The 23,132-nt window shown below is 45.0% G+C and overlaps 1 protein-coding gene across 1 annotated transcript in view; it reads left to right on the top strand.

The window, feature by feature from the left end:
* The first annotated feature begins 12,208 nt into the window (after positions 1-12,208).
* Positions 12,209-23,132, top strand: part of LOC309563092 (transmembrane protein 150A-like) — a 303,386-nt gene continuing 292,462 nt past the window's right edge. Inside the window, exon 1 of the mRNA XM_082267406.1 lies at positions 12,209-12,545. Coding sequence (XP_082123532.1) covers positions 12,466-12,545 — 80 coding nt within the window. The 5' untranslated portion in view covers positions 12,209-12,465. The remainder of the gene's footprint in view (positions 12,546-23,132) is intronic.

The following is a 23,132-nucleotide window of genomic DNA, read 5'->3' as shown; positions in this document are numbered from 1 at the left end:
CCTGCCAAGAAACCGGGACTATTACGCTCTGTGCAAGGAGATCCTGCACTGCCAACCTCAGATCTGACAAACGATTCGGAGACAGATGGAGATTTGATGGAAAGAACCTGTCTGCTGGGTGAGACCGAAATTCGATCTTGTACCCCGCACGAATCAGTTCGTGAACCCATTTGTCTTGAATCCGAGACGCCCTATGAGCCTTGAAGGAAGGCCCCCGCTTACCGCGAGGTGCCTTGCCTTTTGCAGATTGGGGGAGAAGAGTACTCTTACCCCCTGTTAGACCCTTGATTAACTCGTCTAAGGAGTCACCAAAGAGGTGTTCACCTAAAAAGGGAAGATCAGTAATGGCCTTCTAAGAAGCCTGGTCCGCTGACCAGCTCTTCAGGCACACCATGCGGCGTTCAGCGATTCCCACCGCAGTCGCTCTGGCCACCAGAGGAGCCGTGTCCAGGGCTGCATCACACAGGTATGCCATGGCCTGGGCCATCTGATCCGTGAGCTCAATCAGAGTTGGAGGGACTGACTCAGCGTCCAAGCGGCTCTTAAGCACCCTGACCCATTCTGTGACCGTCTGAGAAACCAGGATGGACGCGAACACAGGTTTTAGAATCAAACCCGCCAACAAGTGCAGGTGGCGGGAAAGTGATTCCATTCGCTTGTCCATCGGGTCCTTAAACACCAAGGAGTCCTCTACAGGGACTACAGTAGATTTATTCAATCGGGAAACAGTGTGATCCACCTTAGGTGGCACTGTCCAACGATTGGAAACTGAGTCTGCAAAAGTGTAATGGCGCTGAAAGTGCTTAGGAACCACCAGCATGTGTTTAATGCGCCGCCATTGCTCATTCACAATATCGTGAAAATCCTCGGGATAAAGAAAAATCTGGCCCTACTTCTGGGCTTTACGGGAGCCTGACTGTGTGGGCTCATCATCCAAATGTAAAGTTTCTGATAAACTCCACAGACACGACGTGGTTCTGCACTCAGTACTTTATTTTCTCCTCCACACTAACTAAACAGGAAGGGGAAATACATCATAGAATAGGAGGGAACACTGAAAAAGATGCAGTAACCGAAATGACCACAAGATGGCAGTATATTAAACAACTATATCCCTTGTACATGAAGTTAACAATCTCACTCTCTTTTTAAGATAAAAAAAAAAAGAACGGGTGAGTTTGACATAAAACATTGTCACACAAAAATGATTTTCAGAACACCGTAGCATTCAAGTGAGTTTGCGTATTTAAACAAACAAAATAAAAATACCAAGATATATGCTCAATGGACCAGATTTTACAGTTTCCATACACCCTCATACAGCGCTTTAAGAAGCATAAGAGAGGAAGCACCTTTTTTTGTCAAACAGTCAGCAAGTTGTGACTTGGCTGTTGACCAATGCACTTCTTTGATTTTATTAGCATGTATGAGCTCTTTGACACCGCTTATTTCTAATCTTAGTCTCTTCTCTGTGACCTGTTTTGTAGACTTAAGAGCGTCAAACAGGGAATGGTTATCAGTAACACAGATAAGAGGAAGAGCATTAAGATCAGCTTTACCAGTAGTGAGTTCAGAGTAGAGCATAGCCAAGAACATAGCATTGTCAATACCATCTGACATGGCAAGGGTTTCTCCTGCCAGTGTGCTTCTTACCACAAGTCTAATTTTTTTAGATTGCCAAAACAGTGGGGAGAACTTTCCTGATTTTTCCATGAGGGCAATTAGAGCCCCACCCTGTGTACCTCCATCTGGAAGATTGCCCAGTGAAGCATCACTGAATACTACCAAACTCAAATCCTCACTGTTACCCAAGTATTGAAACTTAAGTGTTACCTTCTCTGACTTAAGTTTACGGAGCACTTCGTTCACTTCATGTATGGACTGAACAGTAGCATTCTTAATGTTGGATGCTAGGCTACATGTGTCAAACATAACATCTGGTCTTGTTTGTTTAGCAAACCACAGAACCTGTCCTATTTTGGATCTGAGTTTTCTTTCTTTCTCATTTAGTGGGGCCTCTCTCTGTACAGCACGTGTTGCCTGCAAATGAATTGGTTGTAGGTTTTCAATATAACTGTGCTGATGCACCTGTACTACACCACCCACAGTAGCAATGTTCATCCCCACATATGAAAAACTCTCACACTCTTCACGACCCACGTGAAATGCAGATTTAAGCACAGGGATGACATTGGTTACAAAATGCTCTGAACCTGCCCAAAAAAAAATCATCCACATGGCATGCCAGTACTCCTGTTACCTCAGACTGCTCATTCTGCCAATAAAACACTGCAGGATCAACCCGTGACATTTTACCCCCACTTTTCAGCATGAGTTCTTTGACCTTGTTGTACCAGTAGAGGGAAGCATCTGCAAGTCCATAAACACATTTCTTTAGTTTCCACAACACATTGTCCACGCTCGCTTCTGGTGGGGGACGAATGTAAATGTCTCTTGAGAGTTCCATTCCCTGCAAAAAAGCAGACTTAAAGCGGAGTTCCAGCCATTTACTCACCTGTCCAACGGTCCAGCGATGCGGCCGCCGGAAGCCTCGATCCTCTCCCTCGGCGCTGGCATCACTGCTGTGGGCACCCGGCTGTAACAGTTTGCGGCTTCACAGCCGGGTACCCACTGCGCATGCGCGAGTCGCGCTGCGCGCCGTGATTGGCCGGCAATCTTCTGGGACCTCTGACGTGTCCCAGAAGATTGCAGGGAGGGAGGGGGAGAGGAGAACTTCCGCTCAGGGCGCCGCGGCGCTCCGAGCGGAAGTGGGAGCGGGTACCTGTCAAAACTAGGTACCCGCTCCCCCCCCAAAAAAATGACATGCCAAATGTGGCATGTCGGGGGGTCAGGACTCCCTAAAGCGGAAGTTCCACTTTTGGGTGGAACTCCGCTTTAATATCCATAGAGTTCACTTGCCATTTGTTTTGACAAATAACAGCTAACAGGAGCCTGAGTGATTCTGATGCACATGTGGGAGAATCTTTCTGTAATTCATGCATATTGACTTCTTAAACCTCTCGCCACAAGGCGGCCTTTGGGAACACCACCACTAGAAGTTTCCTTTAACGTACAGACCCATCTAGTAGAGATACATTTCTGACCTTTGTCTGTGACTTCTTCGTAAACATTATTATTTTGCCAGTTGTCAATCTCTTGCTGTTTAGCAGCATCAAAAGAGATGTCTTTGGTAATAAGTAAATCGCCATCGGTGTTCTCACATTCAGTGAGAAGATCATCAACTTGTGACATGTCTAAAGCTTCCTTTTGACCCTCGTTGCCATTTGGTTCAAGATACTGCACATTGTACCAGTTTCTATATTGCCCTTTTGCTTTCCCTGCTCTGCCTAAAACTCTGGCCGTGTGTTTTGTCTCATCATTTCTGTTTGTAAATGTCACTGTCTGACCTGTTTTCAGTTTGACACCCGTGGAACCCACTGTATTAGTAGCATCCCTCTCATTAGTTTGTCTCACATCTTCTCTATCATCTGTTTCTGTGTTTTCATGGATTTGCACTTCTCTATTAACACTCATTTCATCATCTGAATTTTCTGACATATCAGTGTGTATTACATTTTCTTTTTCTGTACTATCTCCAGGAATATCAGGTAGTACAAGTGTATCCCCATCCTGTGCATTAACTTTATTCAGCCTGAACTTGTGTACTCTGACAAGGATACCACCATGTCTGACAAACACTACAGAGCCATCTTGACCGATAACTACAGCAGGACCTTTCCACTCTGTACTGTCTGCTCGGTTGTAGTACACTCTGTCTCCTGTCTCATACTTTTCATCTGTAGGCCTAAGCTGCTTTCGTAAAGCTCTTTTTATTCTTTCTGAGCATTCCACCTCTGTGAATGCTCTTCTGGAAGCATGCAATGCTGCTAGGTGCTGTCTTACTCTAGTACTCATAGAAGTGCCTTCTAGAGCAGGCAGTTTATTAACCAAGATGGAGGGAAGATTAGGACTGTGACCAAACACCAGCTGGTGTGAACTATAACCATGCACATTAATCATACTGTTCTTGGCCATTAAAGCCCAGTCTAGAGCAGTCTGCCAGCCACACCCGTTTTCCCTTTTCACCTTCAGAAGAATCTCAGTCAGAGTCATGTTGTGTCTCTCCAGCAGCCCGTTGCTCCAAGGACTGTATGCCGCTGTGGTCTTCATCTCAATGTTGAATTTTTCTGCCATCTCTCTTATCTCCTCATTATTGAACTCACCACCGTTGTCAGTGTATATCCGTTTTGGGGCACCATGAACACTTATCCACGAGTGAATGAAAGAGTTGACAATTTCAGAGGCTTTCTTTGTTCTCACAATGTTTCCACCGCTGAAGCGTGTGAAATGGTCGATGATGTGGAGGTACCATATGCCAGGTTCCAGCTCATGTAAATCCATTGCCACCGTCTCATTGTACTCTGAGGCTAAAGGCAAACCCACAGCAGGCCTGGGCTTGGTCCTATTATATCTTTGGCATACCTCACAGTCACGGATAATCTCTTGCAGAATAACTGGATAGTCTTTGTCAGTATTTCCAGAGCTGAGGATAAGCCTCTGCAGCCGGTCTGCAGAGGCATGGCCAAACTGTTTGTGAAGCTTCAGGAGAATTTTACGCTTCTCTTTTGTAGACATCTCTGCTGTGATGACAAGAACTTCACTTTCATTGGTGTCCACTTCAGTATTACCATCTCTAATGTCGACACAGTAGTGTCCCGAACTAGTGAGCTCAAGAGGCACTGGTTGCTTGAACATGACAACTTTGTCATTCTCCATGTCTAAAACAGTTCCTGCTCTCTTTAGAGCCATTTTGCTCAGCAGTAAAGGGATATCAACAGGAACAACTTCAGTTTCAATGTGACATTTTGTTGGTCCGATCTTAGCGGGAAGCTTTACCTTTCTGTAGGAGTGTACCACCTGACCATCACCAAATCTGAAAGGTCTACAGCTTGAAGATTCTGTTTGCATCAGTTTGTTTATTTGGCTTTGGCTCAAGTCTTTCATGTAACTATCCAGCCACTTTTCACCACAAACAGTACGTGTGCATGCTGTGTCAATGATAGCTGATCCCAGTGATTCAGTTAGGAAGATGTCCGAGTCCGTCATAACTTTTGTAAACAGTGTAATGTTACACTCTTCGACATTTTCATCTTCTGCTAGCTTTACTTCATTTCTCTGATGAGGACAGTCTTTGGCCCAATGGTACGTGCTCTGACAAATTACGCATTTTGTTCGCTTACCATATTTGTCGAGCGGGTTTGTACCTTGCTGTGGCTGCCACTGTCTATTCTGTGACTGGCTGCTGTTCCGTCTGAATTTACCTGGTGGCCTCTGCTCCGTGAAAAACGCCGCATCTTGAGTCAAGCTGCCTCCACTTGCTCCACTGGTTTTTCCTCCGAAAATCCGTTTTAACGCTGACTTCATGGATGCAAATGTTAAATCCGTGCACGCTGTAAGTGCTAGCTGCCTACTCTTCTCTTCAAGACAAGCCGTGTCCAGTAGTTTAAACGCTAACACAGTGTCAGGCAAGGTCATGTTGTATTTCTTCATGCGGTTGTATCTCTGCTCAAAGTCTATGATGTAGTCTGCCATGGACATCGCGCTGTCTTTGGAAATCGAGTCGAAATGAGAGTACGCTTCATAAGCGCGGTCTTTTTCTTCTCTCAAGAATACAGAGTCCAGCTTAGCTAACAAGGTTTCCATACCATTGTCTTCATTCAGATCGCTCGCGGGTATTTCCAAAGCGGTCTCTCTGGCTCGCCCCTCGAGCCCTAACACCACCGCTAATGCCTGCTTCTTCTTGTCCAAATCCGTAACAAGTTTCCAAATACTAATTTCATTTTTCCAGCACTCGTATGGTCTGATTTCGTCAAACTTAGGTGGTACTCTATAGTTGGAAACCATCCTCTGCTACCACTGAATCCTCTGCTACCACTGATAAACTCCACAGACACGACGTGGTTCTGCACTCAGTACTTTATTTTCTCCTCCACACTAACTAAACAGGAAGGGGAAATACATCATAGAATAGGAGGGAACACTGAAAAAGATGCACTAACCGAAATGACCACAAGATGGCAGTATATTAAACAACTATATCCCTTGTACATGAAGTTAACAGTTTCCCTCACTGAACGAATCAGTGCTTCCACTAGAGCGCGTTCCTGTGCTGCAGCTGAAGAGGACTCATCCTCCTCACTGTCTGACTGTGAGGACAGGGATCGGCTCCGAATCAGAGGACTGAGAGGGCATCAGCCTTTTTTGGGTAGTAACTTGTTTCATCACAAGATCCTTGGACACCAGAGTTTCTAAGGCTGCAGGCAGAGACACCAGAGAAGGTGATCCGGAAGGTCCGGATGCACAAATAAATTCAGAGGGGAAATTTTCACCCTGGGGCTCGATATTGCAGTAAATGAGTACAATGGCCCTTTAACCACTTACCGACCGCTCACATGGAGCGTACTGCGGCAAAGTGACTCGTTCTCGTCCAGCGACGTAGACCTACGTCGCTGAACTCCTCCCCTTGTGGGCGGCGCGCTCCCGCTGTATTCAGACACAGCGGGAGTTGGGCCAGGGGAGGAGAGGCGGTGATCACCGCCACTCTTCCCCGATCATCGGGGATCGAGTGAGGAGATCCGCCCGCTTGTGTAAACAAAGCGGGCGGATCTCCTATGTAACAGACAGTCACAGATTACAGGATTCAGCATAGCTCACACAGTCCCCTTCCCTGCCAGTGTAATTATTACAGTAACAGCGCATATTTATAGCACTGATTACTGTAGTAATGTCACTGGTACCCCCAAAAGTGTCAAAAATGTCAGTTAGGGGTCCAATCTGTCCGTTGCAATGTCGCAGTCACGCAAAAAAAATAAATCGCAGATCGCCGCCATTACTAGTTAAAAAAGAAAAACAATAAAAATTATTAAATTTCCCGTAGTTAGTAGCTGCGATAACTTTTGCGCAAACCAATCAAAATACGCTTATTGTGATTTTTTTTTTACCAAACATATGTAGCAGAAAACAAATTGGCCTAAAATGTTAAAAAATTTAGATTTTTAAATTTTTTTGGGGGGAATTTCATATAAAAAATATTATTATTTTTTTCAAAATTGTCGCTCTTTTTTTGTTTATAGCGCAAAAAGTAAAAATTGCACAGGTGATCAAATATCACCAAAAGAAAGCTCTATTTGTGGGAAAAAAAGGACATAAATTAAATTTGGGTACAGCATCGCACGACCGCGCAATTGTCAGTTAAAGTAACGCAGTGCCGAATCGCAAAATATGGCCTGGTCAGGAATGGGGTAAAATCTTCCGGTCTTAAAGCAGTTAAAAATACGCTCATTGAGAATTTTTTTGTCAAAGACATGTAGCTAATTACATTTTGGCCTAAATATATGACAAAAATTTAATATATTGGATATTTTTTAACTGTCAAAGTAGAAAACTATTGTTATTTTTTCAAAATTGTCGCTCTTTTTTTGTTTATAGCGCAAAAAGTAAAAATTGCACAGGTGATCAAATATCACCAAAAGAAAGCTCTGTTTGTGGGAAAAAAAGGACGTAAATTTCGTTTGGGTACGGCGTTGCATGACCGTGCAATTGTCAGTAAGTCGCACAGTGCCAAGTTGCAAAAAGTGGCCTGGACTTAAAGCAGGAAAATCCTCCGGTCCTAAAGTGGTTAAATAGTAAAAGTGCTAGTATACAGCGCAAAAAGGTTGATAATATTCAGTGGTAATAGGAGTACCGTAATAACAATACTCCCCCTAAAGTGCATACAAAAAATAAATAAAGTGCAAAAGACTGCGATAATCTGTGCAAATAGGCTAAAAATCAAACACATCCATAAATAAATACAACACTTGATATTCTTAATAAAGTGAATGACAATAATAAATAAATAGTAATAATTCCACATAAAAGTCCATAAAAGGTGACACAAGTGCTCCAGCAAGTAGCCAGTGAAAAAAAGTCCAAAGGTGCTTAAGTGCTGAAAAGACTGTGCAAAACCATGCCAGCAATCAGATGCAGTGTTGTGAAGATTTACCCAATTAAGATGTTCCACTTACCAGACAAAGAGGACTGTTGGGCAATACTGCATAAGGGTCAATCAAGCATGTGTCCAGTAAGGAACTAGGTGAATATCCTTAGTGCTCATGAGGAATAAAGCTCTCCGGGCAGGTACATCAGCAGGATATGGAACCGTATAGGGAAGGAAAGCTCACAATAGTGTAATACCATTTAAAAAAAGTTTATTGAGTAAAAGAGAACATATTACACTCACATCGTCTGGATAAAAGCAGGCTTTGTAAATAAATGTGGCTCCTGTGTCTTCCGGATTGCGGTGCTCGCTCGGGGCTGCGCTTGGTCACGGCATGCGTTCCACCGCGACCGGAAATTACGTAGCGGCAAGCGTAGGACCGGAAATTGCGTCGGCACCGCTATACCGCGCTACAGTTGGAGTCCCCCCTTTAAGGTTAATAAGTGCCCTGACAGGAGCTGAGTGTGTTTTAGGAATACCCCAAGGACTTAAAACCCCTTACTGTACCAGAAACCCTGATAAGCAGCCGCTCTGCAGACAGTCTTCAGCATGTGTGAACTTCTGAGAGGAAGTGACCAAAACCACTAGAGGTCGAGCCCACCTGTGGCTACAACAAAATGGTGCCAAATAGAAAGATATAGGAAGTACAGGGAAAATGGCCGCCGTCCATACAGCTCGGCCTATGCCCACACTCAAAATGGCGCCCGAAAACGGCAGCAAACACTAGGAAAATAGGGAAAATGGGTGCTGCCCTTACACTGATGTAGCCTGATGCCCACAGCTAAAATGGCGGCCGAAAACGGCGCCAAGCCTTACAGGAACCCAGGAATGAGCCCACCGCAGGAATCCACCTAAGGGGACCCCCCAGGATAAGGTAACACCACATATACCCCCCCAGGCATTAGACGCCGCAATAGCGCCCCCAGCGGGAGCGGGGAGGGCAGGACCCGTCCTGACAGGCCTGGGGGATCTTTCAAAGGACACAGCCCTGTCATCCCTATGGAGTGGGCCCACATCTCCCCCACAGGTATCTATCCCAGGGACATAAGAAGCGTTGCATCACTCACCACACCATGGACCATGGGGCTCCGCTCCAAAACAGCTCGCCTCCCACCCTGAGCGGGGGTGCTGTCAGCCAAGAGGGGTACGCTGCAACTCAGGGCGTTCCAGGTTGATGCGTCCTGGCGAATGCTTCTTCTCGCAGGCTTGTCCCCATCCGTCGGGGCTCTGTCGTGATGAGGCCTGGGCGGACCAAAACCTGCTCACGCTCGTTGGCCAGGCTGGGAGACTAAGGATCTAGATTATCCAGTGCGAAACCTCAGCCCTGCTGTCACTTGTAGTTCACCAGGAGGATCCCCCTGACACTAGCTAGCGATAGTGAGTAAAGAAAATAAACATAAACATTTCTCAAAGGAAAATAAAAACTGAGACCAGCGTCCCAGCAAGGAACCTAGGTCCTACTTCTAACACTAGGCAGCAAGAAACTGATTAGTGAGCACAGTGTGTCTGGGGTAATGTCAAGAGGGACAGCGCCTATAGGCGTGTCAAGTGGAAAGCTTTCACTGCCTAGTATCCTCTTGTAGATGGCCCATTACCCATTCGTGAAGAAACATTGAGAGCTGCGTCTGTCAGAGGACGAAAGAGCCCAGCGTAGCGTGGGGGGGGGGGCCAGCCGCACCGGGCGCAAAATCTGGGGGGCGCATCTCGCGGCCGCACCAGTGTCACTTAAACAGTCATAAAAAAATGTCCCCGGCCGGCCTGACGTGCTTCTGAGGCACCTTAGATTTAAAAATGGCGCCGCCTAGCGCCAACATGTCACTGCTCATGCACCGCAGCAGCTTGGTGAAGTCCGTACACGTTCGACTATTCCTGGTTTGTGTAATTGTCAGTATAGTAATTAGGTAGGTCAGTGTAGTGGTCAGGTAGGTCTGTGTAGTGGTCAGGTAGGTCAGTGTAGGTGTCAGTATAGTGATCAGGTAGGTTAGTGCAGGAGACAGGTAGGTCTGTGTAGTGGTCAGTGAAATTGTCAGGTAGGTTTACAGTGGGGATCGAAAGTTTGAGCACCCCAGGTAAAAATTTGTATTAATGTGCATAAAGAAGCAAAGGAAAGATGGAAAAATCTCCAAAAGGCATCAAATTACAGATTAGACATTCTTATATGTCAACAAAAGTTAGATTTTATTTCAGAATTACAGAAAACAAAAAAATGGTGTCTGCAAAAGTTTGGGCACCCTGCAGAATTTACAGCATGCACCGCCCCCTTTGCAAGGCTGAGACCTGCCAGTGTCATGGATTGTTCTCAATCATCGTCTGGGAAGACCAGGTGATGTCAATCTCAAAGGTTTTAAATGCCCAGACTCATCTGACCTTGCCCCAACAATCAGCCCCATGGGATCTTCTAAGCAGTTGTCTAGAAAACTGAAAATAGTTGACGCTCACAAAGCTGGAGAAGGCTATAAGAAGTTAGCAAAGCGTTTTCAGATGTCAATATCCTCTGTTCGGAATGTTATTAAGAAATGGCAGTCATCAGGAACAGTGGAAGTTAAAGCAAGATCTGGAAAACCAAGAAAAATATCAGACAGAACAGCTCGCAGGAAACCCATGTTTGACTGCACGATCCCTCCAGAAAGATCTGGCAGACACTGGAGTTGTGGTACACTATTCCACTATAAAGAGATTCTGTGGACCGATGAGGTTAAAATTGAACTTTTTGGCCGGAATGAGCAAAGGTTTGTTTGGAGAAGAAGGGGCACAGAATTTAATGAAAAGAACCTCTGTCCAACTGTTAAGCATGGGGGTGGATCAATCATGCTTTGGGGTTGTATTGCAGCCAGTGGCACAGGGAACATCTCACGAGTAGAAGGAAAAATGAATTCAATAAAATTTCAGCAAACTTTGGATGGTAACTTGATGCCATCTGTGAAAAAGCTGAAGTTAAAGAGAGGATGGCTTCTACAAATAGATAATGATCCTAAACACACCTCGAAATCCACGGGGGATTACATCAAGAGGTGTAAACTGAAGGTTTTGCCATCGCCTTCACAATCTCCTGACCTCAACATAATTGAAAATCTATGGATAGACCTTAAAAGAGCAGTGCGTGATCAGGTTGGTTAGTATAGAGAAAAAGGAAGGTCGGTGTAGGAATAAGATAGGTTAGTGTAGGTGTCTGTGTAGTGGTCAGGTAGGTTTGTGTAGTGGTCAGGTAGGTCAGTATAGAAATTCGGTAGGTCAGTGTAGTGATAAGGTTGGTTAGTGCAGGAATAAGGTAGGTCAGTGTAGGAATAAGATAGGTCAGTGTAGGTTTGTGTAGTAGTCAGGTAGGTTTGTGTAGTGGTCAGGTAGGTCCATAGGTGTGCGCACAGGGTGTGCCAGGTGTGCCCAGGCACACCCTAATCACCCTGTGCAGCACAGATTCCTCCTACTGCCCTGGCTCTCCTCCCCCTTACCCCCACAACTCTTCTGGCTTCCCTCCTCTCCAGCCAGCTGTTGCTGTGGGGATAGTTTAGGATAAGTGGGGAAAGGGGCCGGTAAATATATAATTTGCCGGCCCCCTCCCTTTCTGAATAAACATTGTGAATGATCGGTAGTGTGTGTTTGAGCTATGGTGTGCACACCCTACTGCATTAGGCTTCGCACACCTATGGGTAGGTCTGTGTAGGTGTCAGTGTAGTAATTAGGTAGGTCAGTGTAGGAATAAGGTAGGTCTGTGTAGTGGTCAGCTAGGTCAGTGTAGTGGTCTAGTAGTAGATTTGTGTAGGGGTCTCAAATGACTTACCTTGCCCCTGGCGCTGACAACCCACGCTACGCCACTAGAGCCCACTCTGTTCACAGAGGTTCTGTGGGTGGGGGAGACACTGCCAACTTTATTATCACACCTATTTCCCCACAGAAGGTTCTGGTTCTCTTATTAACCACCACCCCCCTCCCAAAAAAAGAGGGCTACACGTGATAGGTGGGAGTTGTGTACACAGAGCACAGGAGAGAACATCTGACCCTTCTCCTCCTCACAGCCAACATGTGCTCCCTCCTCACACACGGTGTGGGCGGGGTCCAGTACTCCTCCCTGCTCTCTCTCCGGGGCGGGGTCGGGGCGGTCCCTCCCTTCTCTCACACACACACACAATTTGGGAGATTGGGGCAGACTGTGTGAGAAGTGGAGCCTCTCAGGCGGCCCGGGTGACTCCGTACAGTCTCCGCTCCGAGAATTGGTTGTTGGTGCCGCCCGCACTCTATGAGGAGAGTGTCCGTGCCGGTGGCAGCCCTCAGCGCTGAGCTGTAACCTGGGCTATGGGAGAGGAGCGGCTGAAAGTTTTCTGGAGCTATTGGGAGAAGCCCCCACCTGGACCGCTCTCCTGTCTGAGAGCCCGCCGCCCCCTCCTCAGCTAAGAGCCGACACACAGCCGGGGACACGCCGCGCCTTCCGGATGCCTCTGTCCAAGATGCCCGGCTGGGTGATCCTGCCCATCACCCTGCCCGCCTTCACCATCACCGGCATGTGGATCGTGTGAGTGCGGGCATGGGGGTCCTGTGTATGGGGGGGGGGGGGGGGATGTAAACAGAGCAGGCATGGGGACACCCTCCATATAACAGTATATAGAGGGGGAGGGGTGATACCCACTATTCATAGCTCACTGTCTGCTGCTGTGTGCGTCAGGATGTCTCTTCATATACTCCTCACTACATCCTCCTCACTCTACATCCTCCTCTCTACTCCTCACTCTACATCCTCCTCTCTACTCCTCACTCTGCATCCTCATCTACTCATCACTCTACATCCTCCTCTCTACTCCTCACTCTACATCATCCTCCTCTCTACTCCTCACTCTACATCCTCCTCTCTACTCCTCACTCTACATCATCCTCCTCTCTACTCCTCACTCTACATCATCCTCCTCTCTACTCCTCACTCTACATCATCCTCCTCTCTACTCCTCACTCTACATCCTCCTCTCTACTCCTCACTACATCCTCCTCTCTACTCCTCACTCTGCATCCTCATCTACTCATCACTCTACATCCTCCTCTACTCATCACTCTACATCATCCTCCTCTCTACTCCTCACTCTACATCCTCCTCTCTACTCCTCACTCTACATCCTCATCTCTACTCCTCACTCTACATCATCCTCATCTCTACTCCTCACTCTACATCATCCTCATCTCTACTCCTCACTCTACATCATCCTCATCTCTACTCCTCACTCTACATCATCCTCATCTCTACTCCTCACTCTACATCATCCTCATCTCTACTCCTCACTCTACATCATCCTCATCTCTACTCCTCACTCTACATCATCCTCATCTCTACTCCTCACTCTACATCATCCTCCTCTCTACTCCTCACTCTACATCATCCTCCTCTCTACTCCTCACTCTACATCATCCTCATCTCTACTCCTCACTCTACATCCTCCTCTCTACTCCTCACTCTACATCCTCCTCTCTACTCCTCACTCTACATCATCCTCCTCTCTACTCCTCACTCTACATCATCCTCCTCTCTACTCCTCACTCTACATCCTCATCTCTACTCCTCACTCTACATCCTCATCTCTACTCCTCACTCTACATCCTCCTCTCTACTCCTCACTCTACATCATCCTCCTCTCTACTCCTCACTCTACATCATCCTCCTCTCTACTCCTCACTCTACATCATCCTCATCTCTACTCCTCACTCTACATCCTCCTCCTCTCTGCTCCTCACTCTACATCCTCCTCCTCTCTGCTCCTCACTCTACATCCTCCTCCTCTCTGCTCCTCACTCTACATCCTCCTCCTCTCTGCTCCTCACTCTACATCCTCCTCCTCTCTGCTCCTCACTCTACATCCTCCTACATCGTCCCTCCATCACTATATATCTATAAAATGTCATGCATGTGTTTTTTCTGCGTTTCTATTGATTTAAATGGGAAAGACTTTAAGCAGCAGCATAAATGGGTGATTTCAGCTGAACTTTGTGCTTTCTATTACTTTATGTACAAATGAAAATGGGGAGTGGGACACACAGAGTGAATCTCTCTCTAGCAGGGACATGGACAACAAACACCAGACTGGGAATCTACAAAATCCATTTGTAGTACATTAGAGTTTGCTGGGGAAAAAAGTAACACTATTAGGACTAGAGGTTCTTTTACACTTGCACCCCTGCGTTTAGAAAAGTGATCTGAGAAGTATAAACCACACTTTTTGCTTTCCAGATTACTTTTTTCCTGTGTCGAAACTCAAAGTGAAAAAATGATGCTGCAGGCTAGTCCATTTTGCTGAAATTTCATTGCACTGACTCAGAAGGGTACTCAGTAGTTGGTATGGCCCCCACGTGCTTGTATGCATGCCTGACAATGTTGGGGTATTCTCCTAATGAGACAACAGATGGTGTCCTGGGGTATTTCCTCCCAGATCTGGACGAGGGCATCATTGAGCTCCTGAACAGACCGAGGTGCAACCTGGTGGCGTCAGATGGACCGAAACATAATGTCCCGAGGTTCTATTGGATTTAGGTCAGATGACCGTGGCGGCCATTCAAAGGTATCAATTCCTTCATCCTCCAGGAACTGGTTGCATCCTCTCGCCATATGAGGCCGGGCATTGTCATGCACCAGGAGGAACCCAGGACGTACTGCACCAGCGTCGGGTCTGACAATGGGTCCAAGGGATTTTATCCCAATACCCAATGGCAGTCAGGGTGCCATTTTCTAGCCTGTAGAGGTCTGTGCGTCCTCCTATTGATACGCCTCCCCAGACCATCACTGACCCACCGCCAAACCAGTCATGCTGAACGATGTTACAGGCAGCATAATGTTTTCCACGGCTTCTCCAGACCCTTTCACATCTGTCACATGTGCTCAGAGTGAATCTGCTCTCAACTATGAAAAGTACAGGGTGCCAGTGGTGGACCTGCCAATTCTGGTGTTTAATGGCAAATGCCAATCGAGCTCCACGGTGCTGGGCAGTGTGCAAAGGGTCCACTAGAGGACGTCAGGCCTTCAGACCACCCTCCTGAAGTCTGTTTCTGATTGTTTGGTCAGAGACTTTTATACCAGTGACCTGCTGGAGGTCATTTTGTAGGGCTCTGGCAGTGCTCATCCTGTTCCTCCTTGCACAAAGGAGCAGATACCGGTCTTAATGATGTGTTGAGGACCTTCTATGGCTCTGTTCAGCTCTCATAGAGTAACTGCCTGTCTCCTGGAATCTCTTCTATACACTTCAGACTGCGATGGGGGATACAGCAAACCTTGCAATGACACGTAGTGATGTGCCATCCTTGAGAAGTTGCACTGCCAGTGCAACCTCCATAGCGTCCAGGTATCGCCTCATGCTACCAGTAGTGACACTGACCCTAGCCAAATGCAAAACTAGTGAAAAACTGTTAGAAAGGATAAGTAGGTAAAAAAAAAAAAAAATGATAGTGAGGGCCACCTGTAAAACCTATCCTGTTTTTTGGAGGTTGTCTCATTGTTGCCCATCTAGTGAACATATTTCAGTAACTCCAAAGCAGCTGAAACTAATTAACAACCCCCTCCACTACTTAACTGACTAGATCAATATCCCAGGAGTTTACTTGACTTGATGCTATACTCTGATTAAAAAGTGTTCCTGTAATTTCTTGAGATATAGATATTTACAGAAAAAAATAAATTGTTTATATATTTCAGAAAGTGTGTCTATCCTTCCTTCCTTCTTTCCTTCCAATACAGTCACCAGTGCAGTACAGCTTTATCAAGTGACTAGTGAACATATGTTAACCACTTTTCGTCCAGCCCATAGCAAAATGATGGCTGGATGGGAATCTCAATGATCCAGGTGGACGTCATACGACTGACTCCCCACATTGCGTCTCATGTGCACCCACAGGGCCCGCGTTGTGGCTCTATCTGTCACCACTGTCGATACCATGTGACCGCTGTAACCAATCACAGCAGGTCACATGACAACTGTAAACAATGGATGGCTTCCTTTCAAGCCATCCATTGTGTACAATTGTGTTCCTAGCTGTGATTGGTCACAGTGATCACGTGGTACAGACAGGGCCAATCACAGCCCATCTGTGCCATGTGATTAGCTGTGGTCGATCACAGCTAATCACAACACAAATTAAATCAATTTCATTCAGTAAAATGCTTGCTTATAGCAATGAAATTCAAAAAAATACTAATTGCTACCCCAGAGTAATAAAAAATGTTACTATGGTAACATTATATTGCTCTGGTCAAATTGTATGTGTGTGTTTTATATATTCAATTAGAGTATCTAATCAGATCCTGGATGCACAATTCTATTTTCTCTAAACACTGCTAAACTGTCCACACCTAAATGCAGAGAAATGTGCAGTGTGAATGGCATCATTGAAAAATCATTGTATGTATTTATATGCATTTAGAAAACTTAGAATTCAGGTTTGACCATGTGAGTGATGCCTTAAAAACATGAAATTCCAACTCCAGGCTGGTAAACACCCTCACCCTGCACATGTTAAATGCTTGTTTGTCTAGCGAGGGAAAGAATTAAGTACAGACAATTACCATATCTCTTGTTCCCCTCTGTGGGCCAATCCTCCCAGCATGTGGGCACCTCCCTTACAATGCAGGGCTGCTTGTCCTGCATTGTACATGACATCAGAGTTGTGACTGGCTGGGAAGCAAAGAGATGCAGTTTCAGAGGATACAGAGTGTGGGAAGTCTGCAGTCCAAGGCAGGCCATTAATGAACAGATTCCCCAATCCACACATTCAGTGAGGGAATCTTTCCCACTTAACTCTTGTAATCTGTCTGCAGGGAGCCTTCTCCACCGGCAGAATACGATAGGTGATGCTGGCTATAGCGGATGGCACTGATCGTTCAGGAAAAAACAGACAGGCTGGTTGTACTCAAGTCAGTAGACCAACTTTTGTACAACCAGCCTGCCTATGCATGGATTGAAAGTCCCTGCTGCCACATTTCGATCCATGTACTTATTCCCTTCCTTCCAAGACAAGAGCGTTTAACCCATGCAGTGTGTGGATCATTGCCTGGGTAATTTTAGCAGCAGCCTGTGGAGGGACTTTAAATATGCATGTATTTTTGGGCACTTGAGATAAGCTGGTTCACATCCAGAGATGTCTGGCCCTTTTGTAGTGTTTTGTAAGTGTAACATGTTTTTACAAAGTTGAGAAATGTTGCTTTAACCTGTGCATTTACAGCAAAATCAAATTGAGAGATTTTGTGGCTAGCTACAGATCTAAATAAATGACAAGCTTTTGGAACAAAAGGTTCTCTTTGGGATTCATGACAGATTTATTCGCCTTTTACTTCCTGGTATACATGGTACATCATGGTTTTTGGCATTCAAACTGACCCAAAGAAAAATTCCCCATGGTTCTGTGCAGTATTTTGTGTGATACATTGTTATAGTAATCATGACTAAGCCAGTTGGGATATTTTAGGATCAAGAACTGTCAAAGTTGTCCCTACCTTTTAGACCATCTGTACACATATAGGCTGCCTTCATACCATGCTGTGGTGCTATTGCCTGCCTTATTGCAATCTATTACATAACACACGGGGTAAACATAATTTGGATTTCAACTGTCTGCAAGGCGTTCACCAGCCTACCCTTAGACGTCTCTTGCTTGCTCTTCTGGAGTCCCTTGTTTTCTTTTAGGTGCCTCCTCAGCAAGCTGTGTGCTGAGTGGGGACACTGGTGAAGGCACGCTCTGAAGCCAGGCTGTGTGCGCCAATAGATGCACGCAGCGCAGCTTAGCCATGCTCCCTCCTCACAGGATTTTACTGACAGCAGCAGGAGCCTTTGACTCTCGCTGTTCTGAATTTCCTGTGAGACCAGGAAGAGAAGAGCTGCAGCGGAGATAGTGCTGGAGAGGATACAGGTAAGTATCCAAAGACCTATTCCCCCCCCCCCCTGCCTGAGCCCATCCAATTCAGCGGTGTGCACGAGTGCAGTGGCTCCCGCCGTTGTCTTTCTCCTCATTGGACAGATTGATAGCACTGGTGACACAGGAGCAGGCTGAGCCAAACAATTGCACAGAGCAGGTAAATATAGGCATTTTTGGTAGATGCCCTATATCTATCCTATCCGTACCCTCGCATATCTGTGTGTTAGCAGAACATCTCATCAATTTCCCAGTTTTCAATCTGCGCATTCTTCAGGATAAACGTGATGGATTCAATTATGAAATGCTGACTTAACAGAACCAGACACTTGTGCTGCAGACATTTTAAGATGCCTGTGGGATCTTTACACAGAAGCCCAGGTTATGTTGAAAAACCTTTTTATTCAAGTTTGTTCTTGTTAGAGATGCATGTACATGTGCTACCAAACCCACAACAATAAAATCTGTATATGCAGCAAAGCATGTTTTTTATGCTCACTGTGGAACCTAAGGGGTTAATCCTCTCACTGTTGAACCTAAGGGGTTAATCCTCTGCATTGTGTGATCCTGTCTCTCTGATCCTCCTTCTTTAAAGGACTCCAACCCATCTCTTGATATAACAAAGCATTAGGAGTCAGGCTGCACATGCTCAGTTTTGGTTTGTATTGCTGGAGTGTTTTTTTTGTTTTTTTTCTTGGGAGAATGCATGTGATCAGCACAGGACCAATCAGCACTGTCCAGACAGGGGGGTCAGGGGAGAATTAAAACTCCTCCTACAAGCTTAGGCAGACACTGATACAAGTCACAAGTTTGCTATATACTGCTGATGAAAAAATGTATTTAGCCGTTTATAGTTACTAAAACTATTGCCTGTCCATGTTCTGTGGGAGACCAGATATAGTGAATGCAGGCTCCTGGGTTTAGTACCACTTTAACCACTTTACCACCGGAGGATTTTGCTGTCTTACGTCTGGGCCACTTTTTGCGATTCGGCGCTGTGCGAATTTAACTTACAATTGTGCGACGCCGTACCCAAACAAAATTGAAGTCCTATTTTTCCCCACAAACAGAGCTTTCTTTTGGTGGTGTTTGATCACCTGTGCAATTTTTTACGTTTTGCGCTATAAACAAAAAAAGAGCGTAAATTTTGAAAAAATAACAATATTTTTCACTTTTTTTTTTTTTTTTTTTTTTATATGAAATTTCCCCCCCCCCCCCCCCCAAAAATGTAAAAATCTAATTTTTTTTAGTTTTCTGCTACATTTGTTTGGTAAAAAAAATCACAATAAGCGTATTTTGAATGGTTTGCGCAAAAGTTATTGCGTTTACTAACAAAGGGAAAGATTTCTGTCATTTTTGGTGGTTTTTTTTTTTTTTTTTTTTTTAACGAGTAATGGCGGCGATCTGTGATTTTTTTTATTTTTTTTATTTTTTTATTTTTGCGGAACTGCGACATTGCAGCGGACAGATCGGACCCTTGACTGACATTTTTTTTACACTTTTGGGGGTACCAGTGACATTACTGCAGTAATCAGTGCTATAAATATGCACTGTTACTGTAAAAATGACACTGGCAGGGAAGGGGTTAATTTTATTGGAGAGGGAGGGGTTAATGTATGCCTGGTGCTTACTGACGTGTGGGGGGGAGGTGACTGTGTGACACAAGGACAGATCGCAGGTTCAGCTGTGCTGAACACTGCAATCTGTCACTCCTTGTCACTTAGGAGATCGGCCTGCTCTGTTTACACAAGCAAGCGGATCTCCAAACTCGATTCCCCGACGATCGGGGAAGAGCAGCGGCGATCGCCGCCGCTCCTCCCCTGGCCCGACTCCCGCTGTGACTGAAAACAGCGGGAGCGAGCCTCCGGCGGTGCACGAGCGCCGCCCAGAAGGGGAGGAGTCCAGCGACGTAGTACTACGTTGCCAGACGATAACGAGCCACGTTGCTGCAGTAGCAGCAATGTGAGCAGACGTAAAGTGGTTAAGCCTCAAATTATCTTTTTTTTTTTTTTTTTTTTCTCTATTCTCCTCTCATATCGAAAATGAAGGTTACAAAAATTCTTGTACAACAGAATACAACTTTGGAAGTGATGTAATATGCTTTCATTTCTAAGTATGCATGGTGGTCTTTCAGATATTTACATATTTATTTATTTTTTTTATCTGGATTAATACTCTACTGAAACTAATTATCGTTCATGCTAGTATCGTGCGAGAAACATTTTTGAGTTAGTCCCTTTGGGATAATTTTGCATGATCTGTAATGATCAGCTCTCTGTACTAATCAAATTATTGGACCAATGCTTCGAAAGTGGTATTTGTCGTCTGAATTTTCTGATCACGTGTACTAGCCCTTTACGTTTTTTTTTATTTGATCGCATTTGTATGCATGATTGAAATATTAAAAGAAGAAAAATAAATACACACGGTCTGAAAATCTTGATGTTGGTTTACCCCCTTCATGCCTAAGCCTTTTTCTGACATTTGTTCACTTCAAGTTAAAATCCATATTTTTTGCTAGAAAAGTACCTAGAACCCCCAAACATTTTTATATATATATATATATATATATATATTTTTTTTTTTAGGTCTCTACTCCTCTATATAAGCAGAAACCCTAGAGAATAAAATGGTAAACATTGCAATATTTTATGTCACACGGTATTTGTGCAGCGATCTTTCAAACACAGTTTTATTGGAAAAAATACACTTTCATGAATTAAAAAAAAAAAAAAAAACAGTAAAGTTAGCTTAATTATTTTGTATAATGTGAAGGTTATCTATTTACTTGGCGTAATATCATCTAACATGTCACGCTTCAAAATTGCACTCACTCATGGAATGACGACAACTTACAGAACCTAAAAATCTCCATAGGCAAAGCTTTAAAAATTTCTACAGGTTACCGGTTTAGAGTTAGAGGAGGTCTTGTGCTAGAATGATTGCTCTCGCTGTAATGATCGCGGTTATACCTCACATGTGATTTGAACACTGTTTACATTTGCAGTCATGACTTGCGTATGCGTTTGCAAACATCCTTTTTGACAGTAATAGGCAGTGACAGTTACTCTTTAGGGGGGATCTGGGGGGCCTAAAAGACCCCCAAATCCCTCTTTTGTACTTCTAAGCATTCAAAACGCCAGGTGTGGCTGTTTTGAATGCTGTTTTCTTTTTTTAATTTGTCATCCTTTTTAAGTCTTCTGTAAACCGGAAGTGATGGCATGACATTGTTTCCGGGTTACTAGATCCGAGACCCATTCAAAGCGAATTCCAGCTTGGTTCGGGTCTCCAACCAACCAGCGGATGTGTCGGCTGGTTGCTTGGGCCTCCCGGTGGAAGGGGAGAGTCCAGGCGAGCCGGAGAAGGTGGCGGGAGGGAGTGATGTCCCCTTCCGCAGCTTGGGATAATAGCCAAGCGCCTTTTTAGCCACATCGGTTGTAATCCCTAGAAAGCCAACTGCCGACTCTAAAAGACGGTACCGGGGGCGATAGCTGCAGGAATCACCCCGGTACAACCCCTTCAAGCCGAGGCCTCATATTTGCGTACGGTCGACATGAAGGGGCTAATTATCTGGTTAAATTATAAGTTCACCTTTGGGAACTTGTAATGTGCCAATTCTTGCACTCCCTGTGATAGTAGTACAGGGAGAAGTTCCCGGTTTTAGCTGTCCCTTTTTTTTTTTTTTTTTTTTTAATCAACGTGGCTGTGCGAGGCTCCACCCAATCGGCCGCGTCATTTATTCACACTGTGAATGTGTGTGAATGAACTACAAAACTGACATCATCCTTTGTGGTGGTTGTTGGATTGTAGTTCTCAATGAACTACCACGGCGATGTGGAGCACTGTAGTAATTCCTTGATTCTTCTTGTCAGATTGTATCTGCTTGCCTGTATGAGATCTACAAATACTCCTGACTTTTTTGGGCGTTTTGCCTAAAACGTCAAAACGCTCAGATGTGAACAGGGGCCATTGAAATGAATAGGATTTGTCTTGTTGGGCGTTTTTTGAGCTGATCTTAGAGCAGAAAAACACCCCAAAAATGCCCCAAAACGACTACATGTGAACTTAGCCTAAAATATATTATATAATACTTTAACTTTTTTTTTTTTTTTTGTGCACTTATCTTTTTAAAATGGTTGTAAAGGCTCAAGGTTTTTCACCTTCATAAGGTAAAATACCTTCTGTGTTCAACAGCCACTTTCTAAAACTTACCTGAGCCTGATCCAGTGATGTGCATGAGAGTCGTAGCTCTCCTTTGTCTCTCCCTCCTCATTGGCTGAGACAGTGCAAAACCACTACTTGTTTGTTTTTTTTTTAAACAAAAAAAAAAAAATCTTAGGTGGTTAGCACCTCCTGCCTGGCAACTCTAGGGTTGTCGATTCCAAGCCCAACTACGATAGTACCTGCCTGGAGTTGCATATTCTCCCTGTTCCTGTGTGGGTTTCCTCTGGGTACTCTGGTTCCCTCCCACTCTCCAAAGACATGCTGGTAGGGTTATTGCATCTTGTCGAAGTTGTCCATATTATGTATGAGATGGGGACATTAGATTGCAAGTTCTTTTGAGAGCAGGGACTGATGTGAATGTACAATATGTATGAAAAGCACTGTGTAACTTGTTGGGAGTATATAAATACCTGTAATAAGTCATTGATCAGATTTGTGGAGGGTACGTGTGGCCAGTGCAACCATGGGTGTTGGCAAATCCTTCAAAATATAGTTGGTTAATGAACACTTGACAGTGCACTCTGACTGTAAAGTTTGCTTTTAATATGTTATGCCCAAGTTGTTACATTGTTTTGCTTTGTCTTAATGTGTTACTAGACTAGATTTGGCATATACTTCTGTTCCAACTTGTCTCCTACTGGTTAATCATAAGCTGAATATAATGTATAAGTGACTGACTGGTGTTTATCTAAGGATGGAGAAACAAGGGGCCTCTATCTTGAGAAACATGCAGAGAGATACTTGACTGTCCTTGAACAAGTTGTCTTGGTTTAAGAGTCGGTTCACACTGAGGCGACACGACTCTGTACTACTTCGGGGGCGACTTGTGCATTACATTGCACCACGACTTCGGAGCAACTTGCAGGGACTTCACATAATGGAAGTCTATACAAGTCGCTCCGAGGTCGCCCCGAAGTAGTACAGGACCCTTTTTCTAAGTCGGAGCCTCCTCCTTCTAAGTCGGTCGCTCCTATTAGAGCGGGTCCTGTAGCGGTCAATG

Source organism: Pelophylax lessonae (assembly GCF_965119305.1).
Source record: "Pelophylax lessonae genome assembly, chromosome: 9".
Lineage (NCBI taxonomy): Eukaryota > Metazoa > Chordata > Amphibia > Anura > Ranidae > Pelophylax > Pelophylax lessonae.
This window is presented reverse-complemented; position numbering and strand designations above follow the sequence as displayed.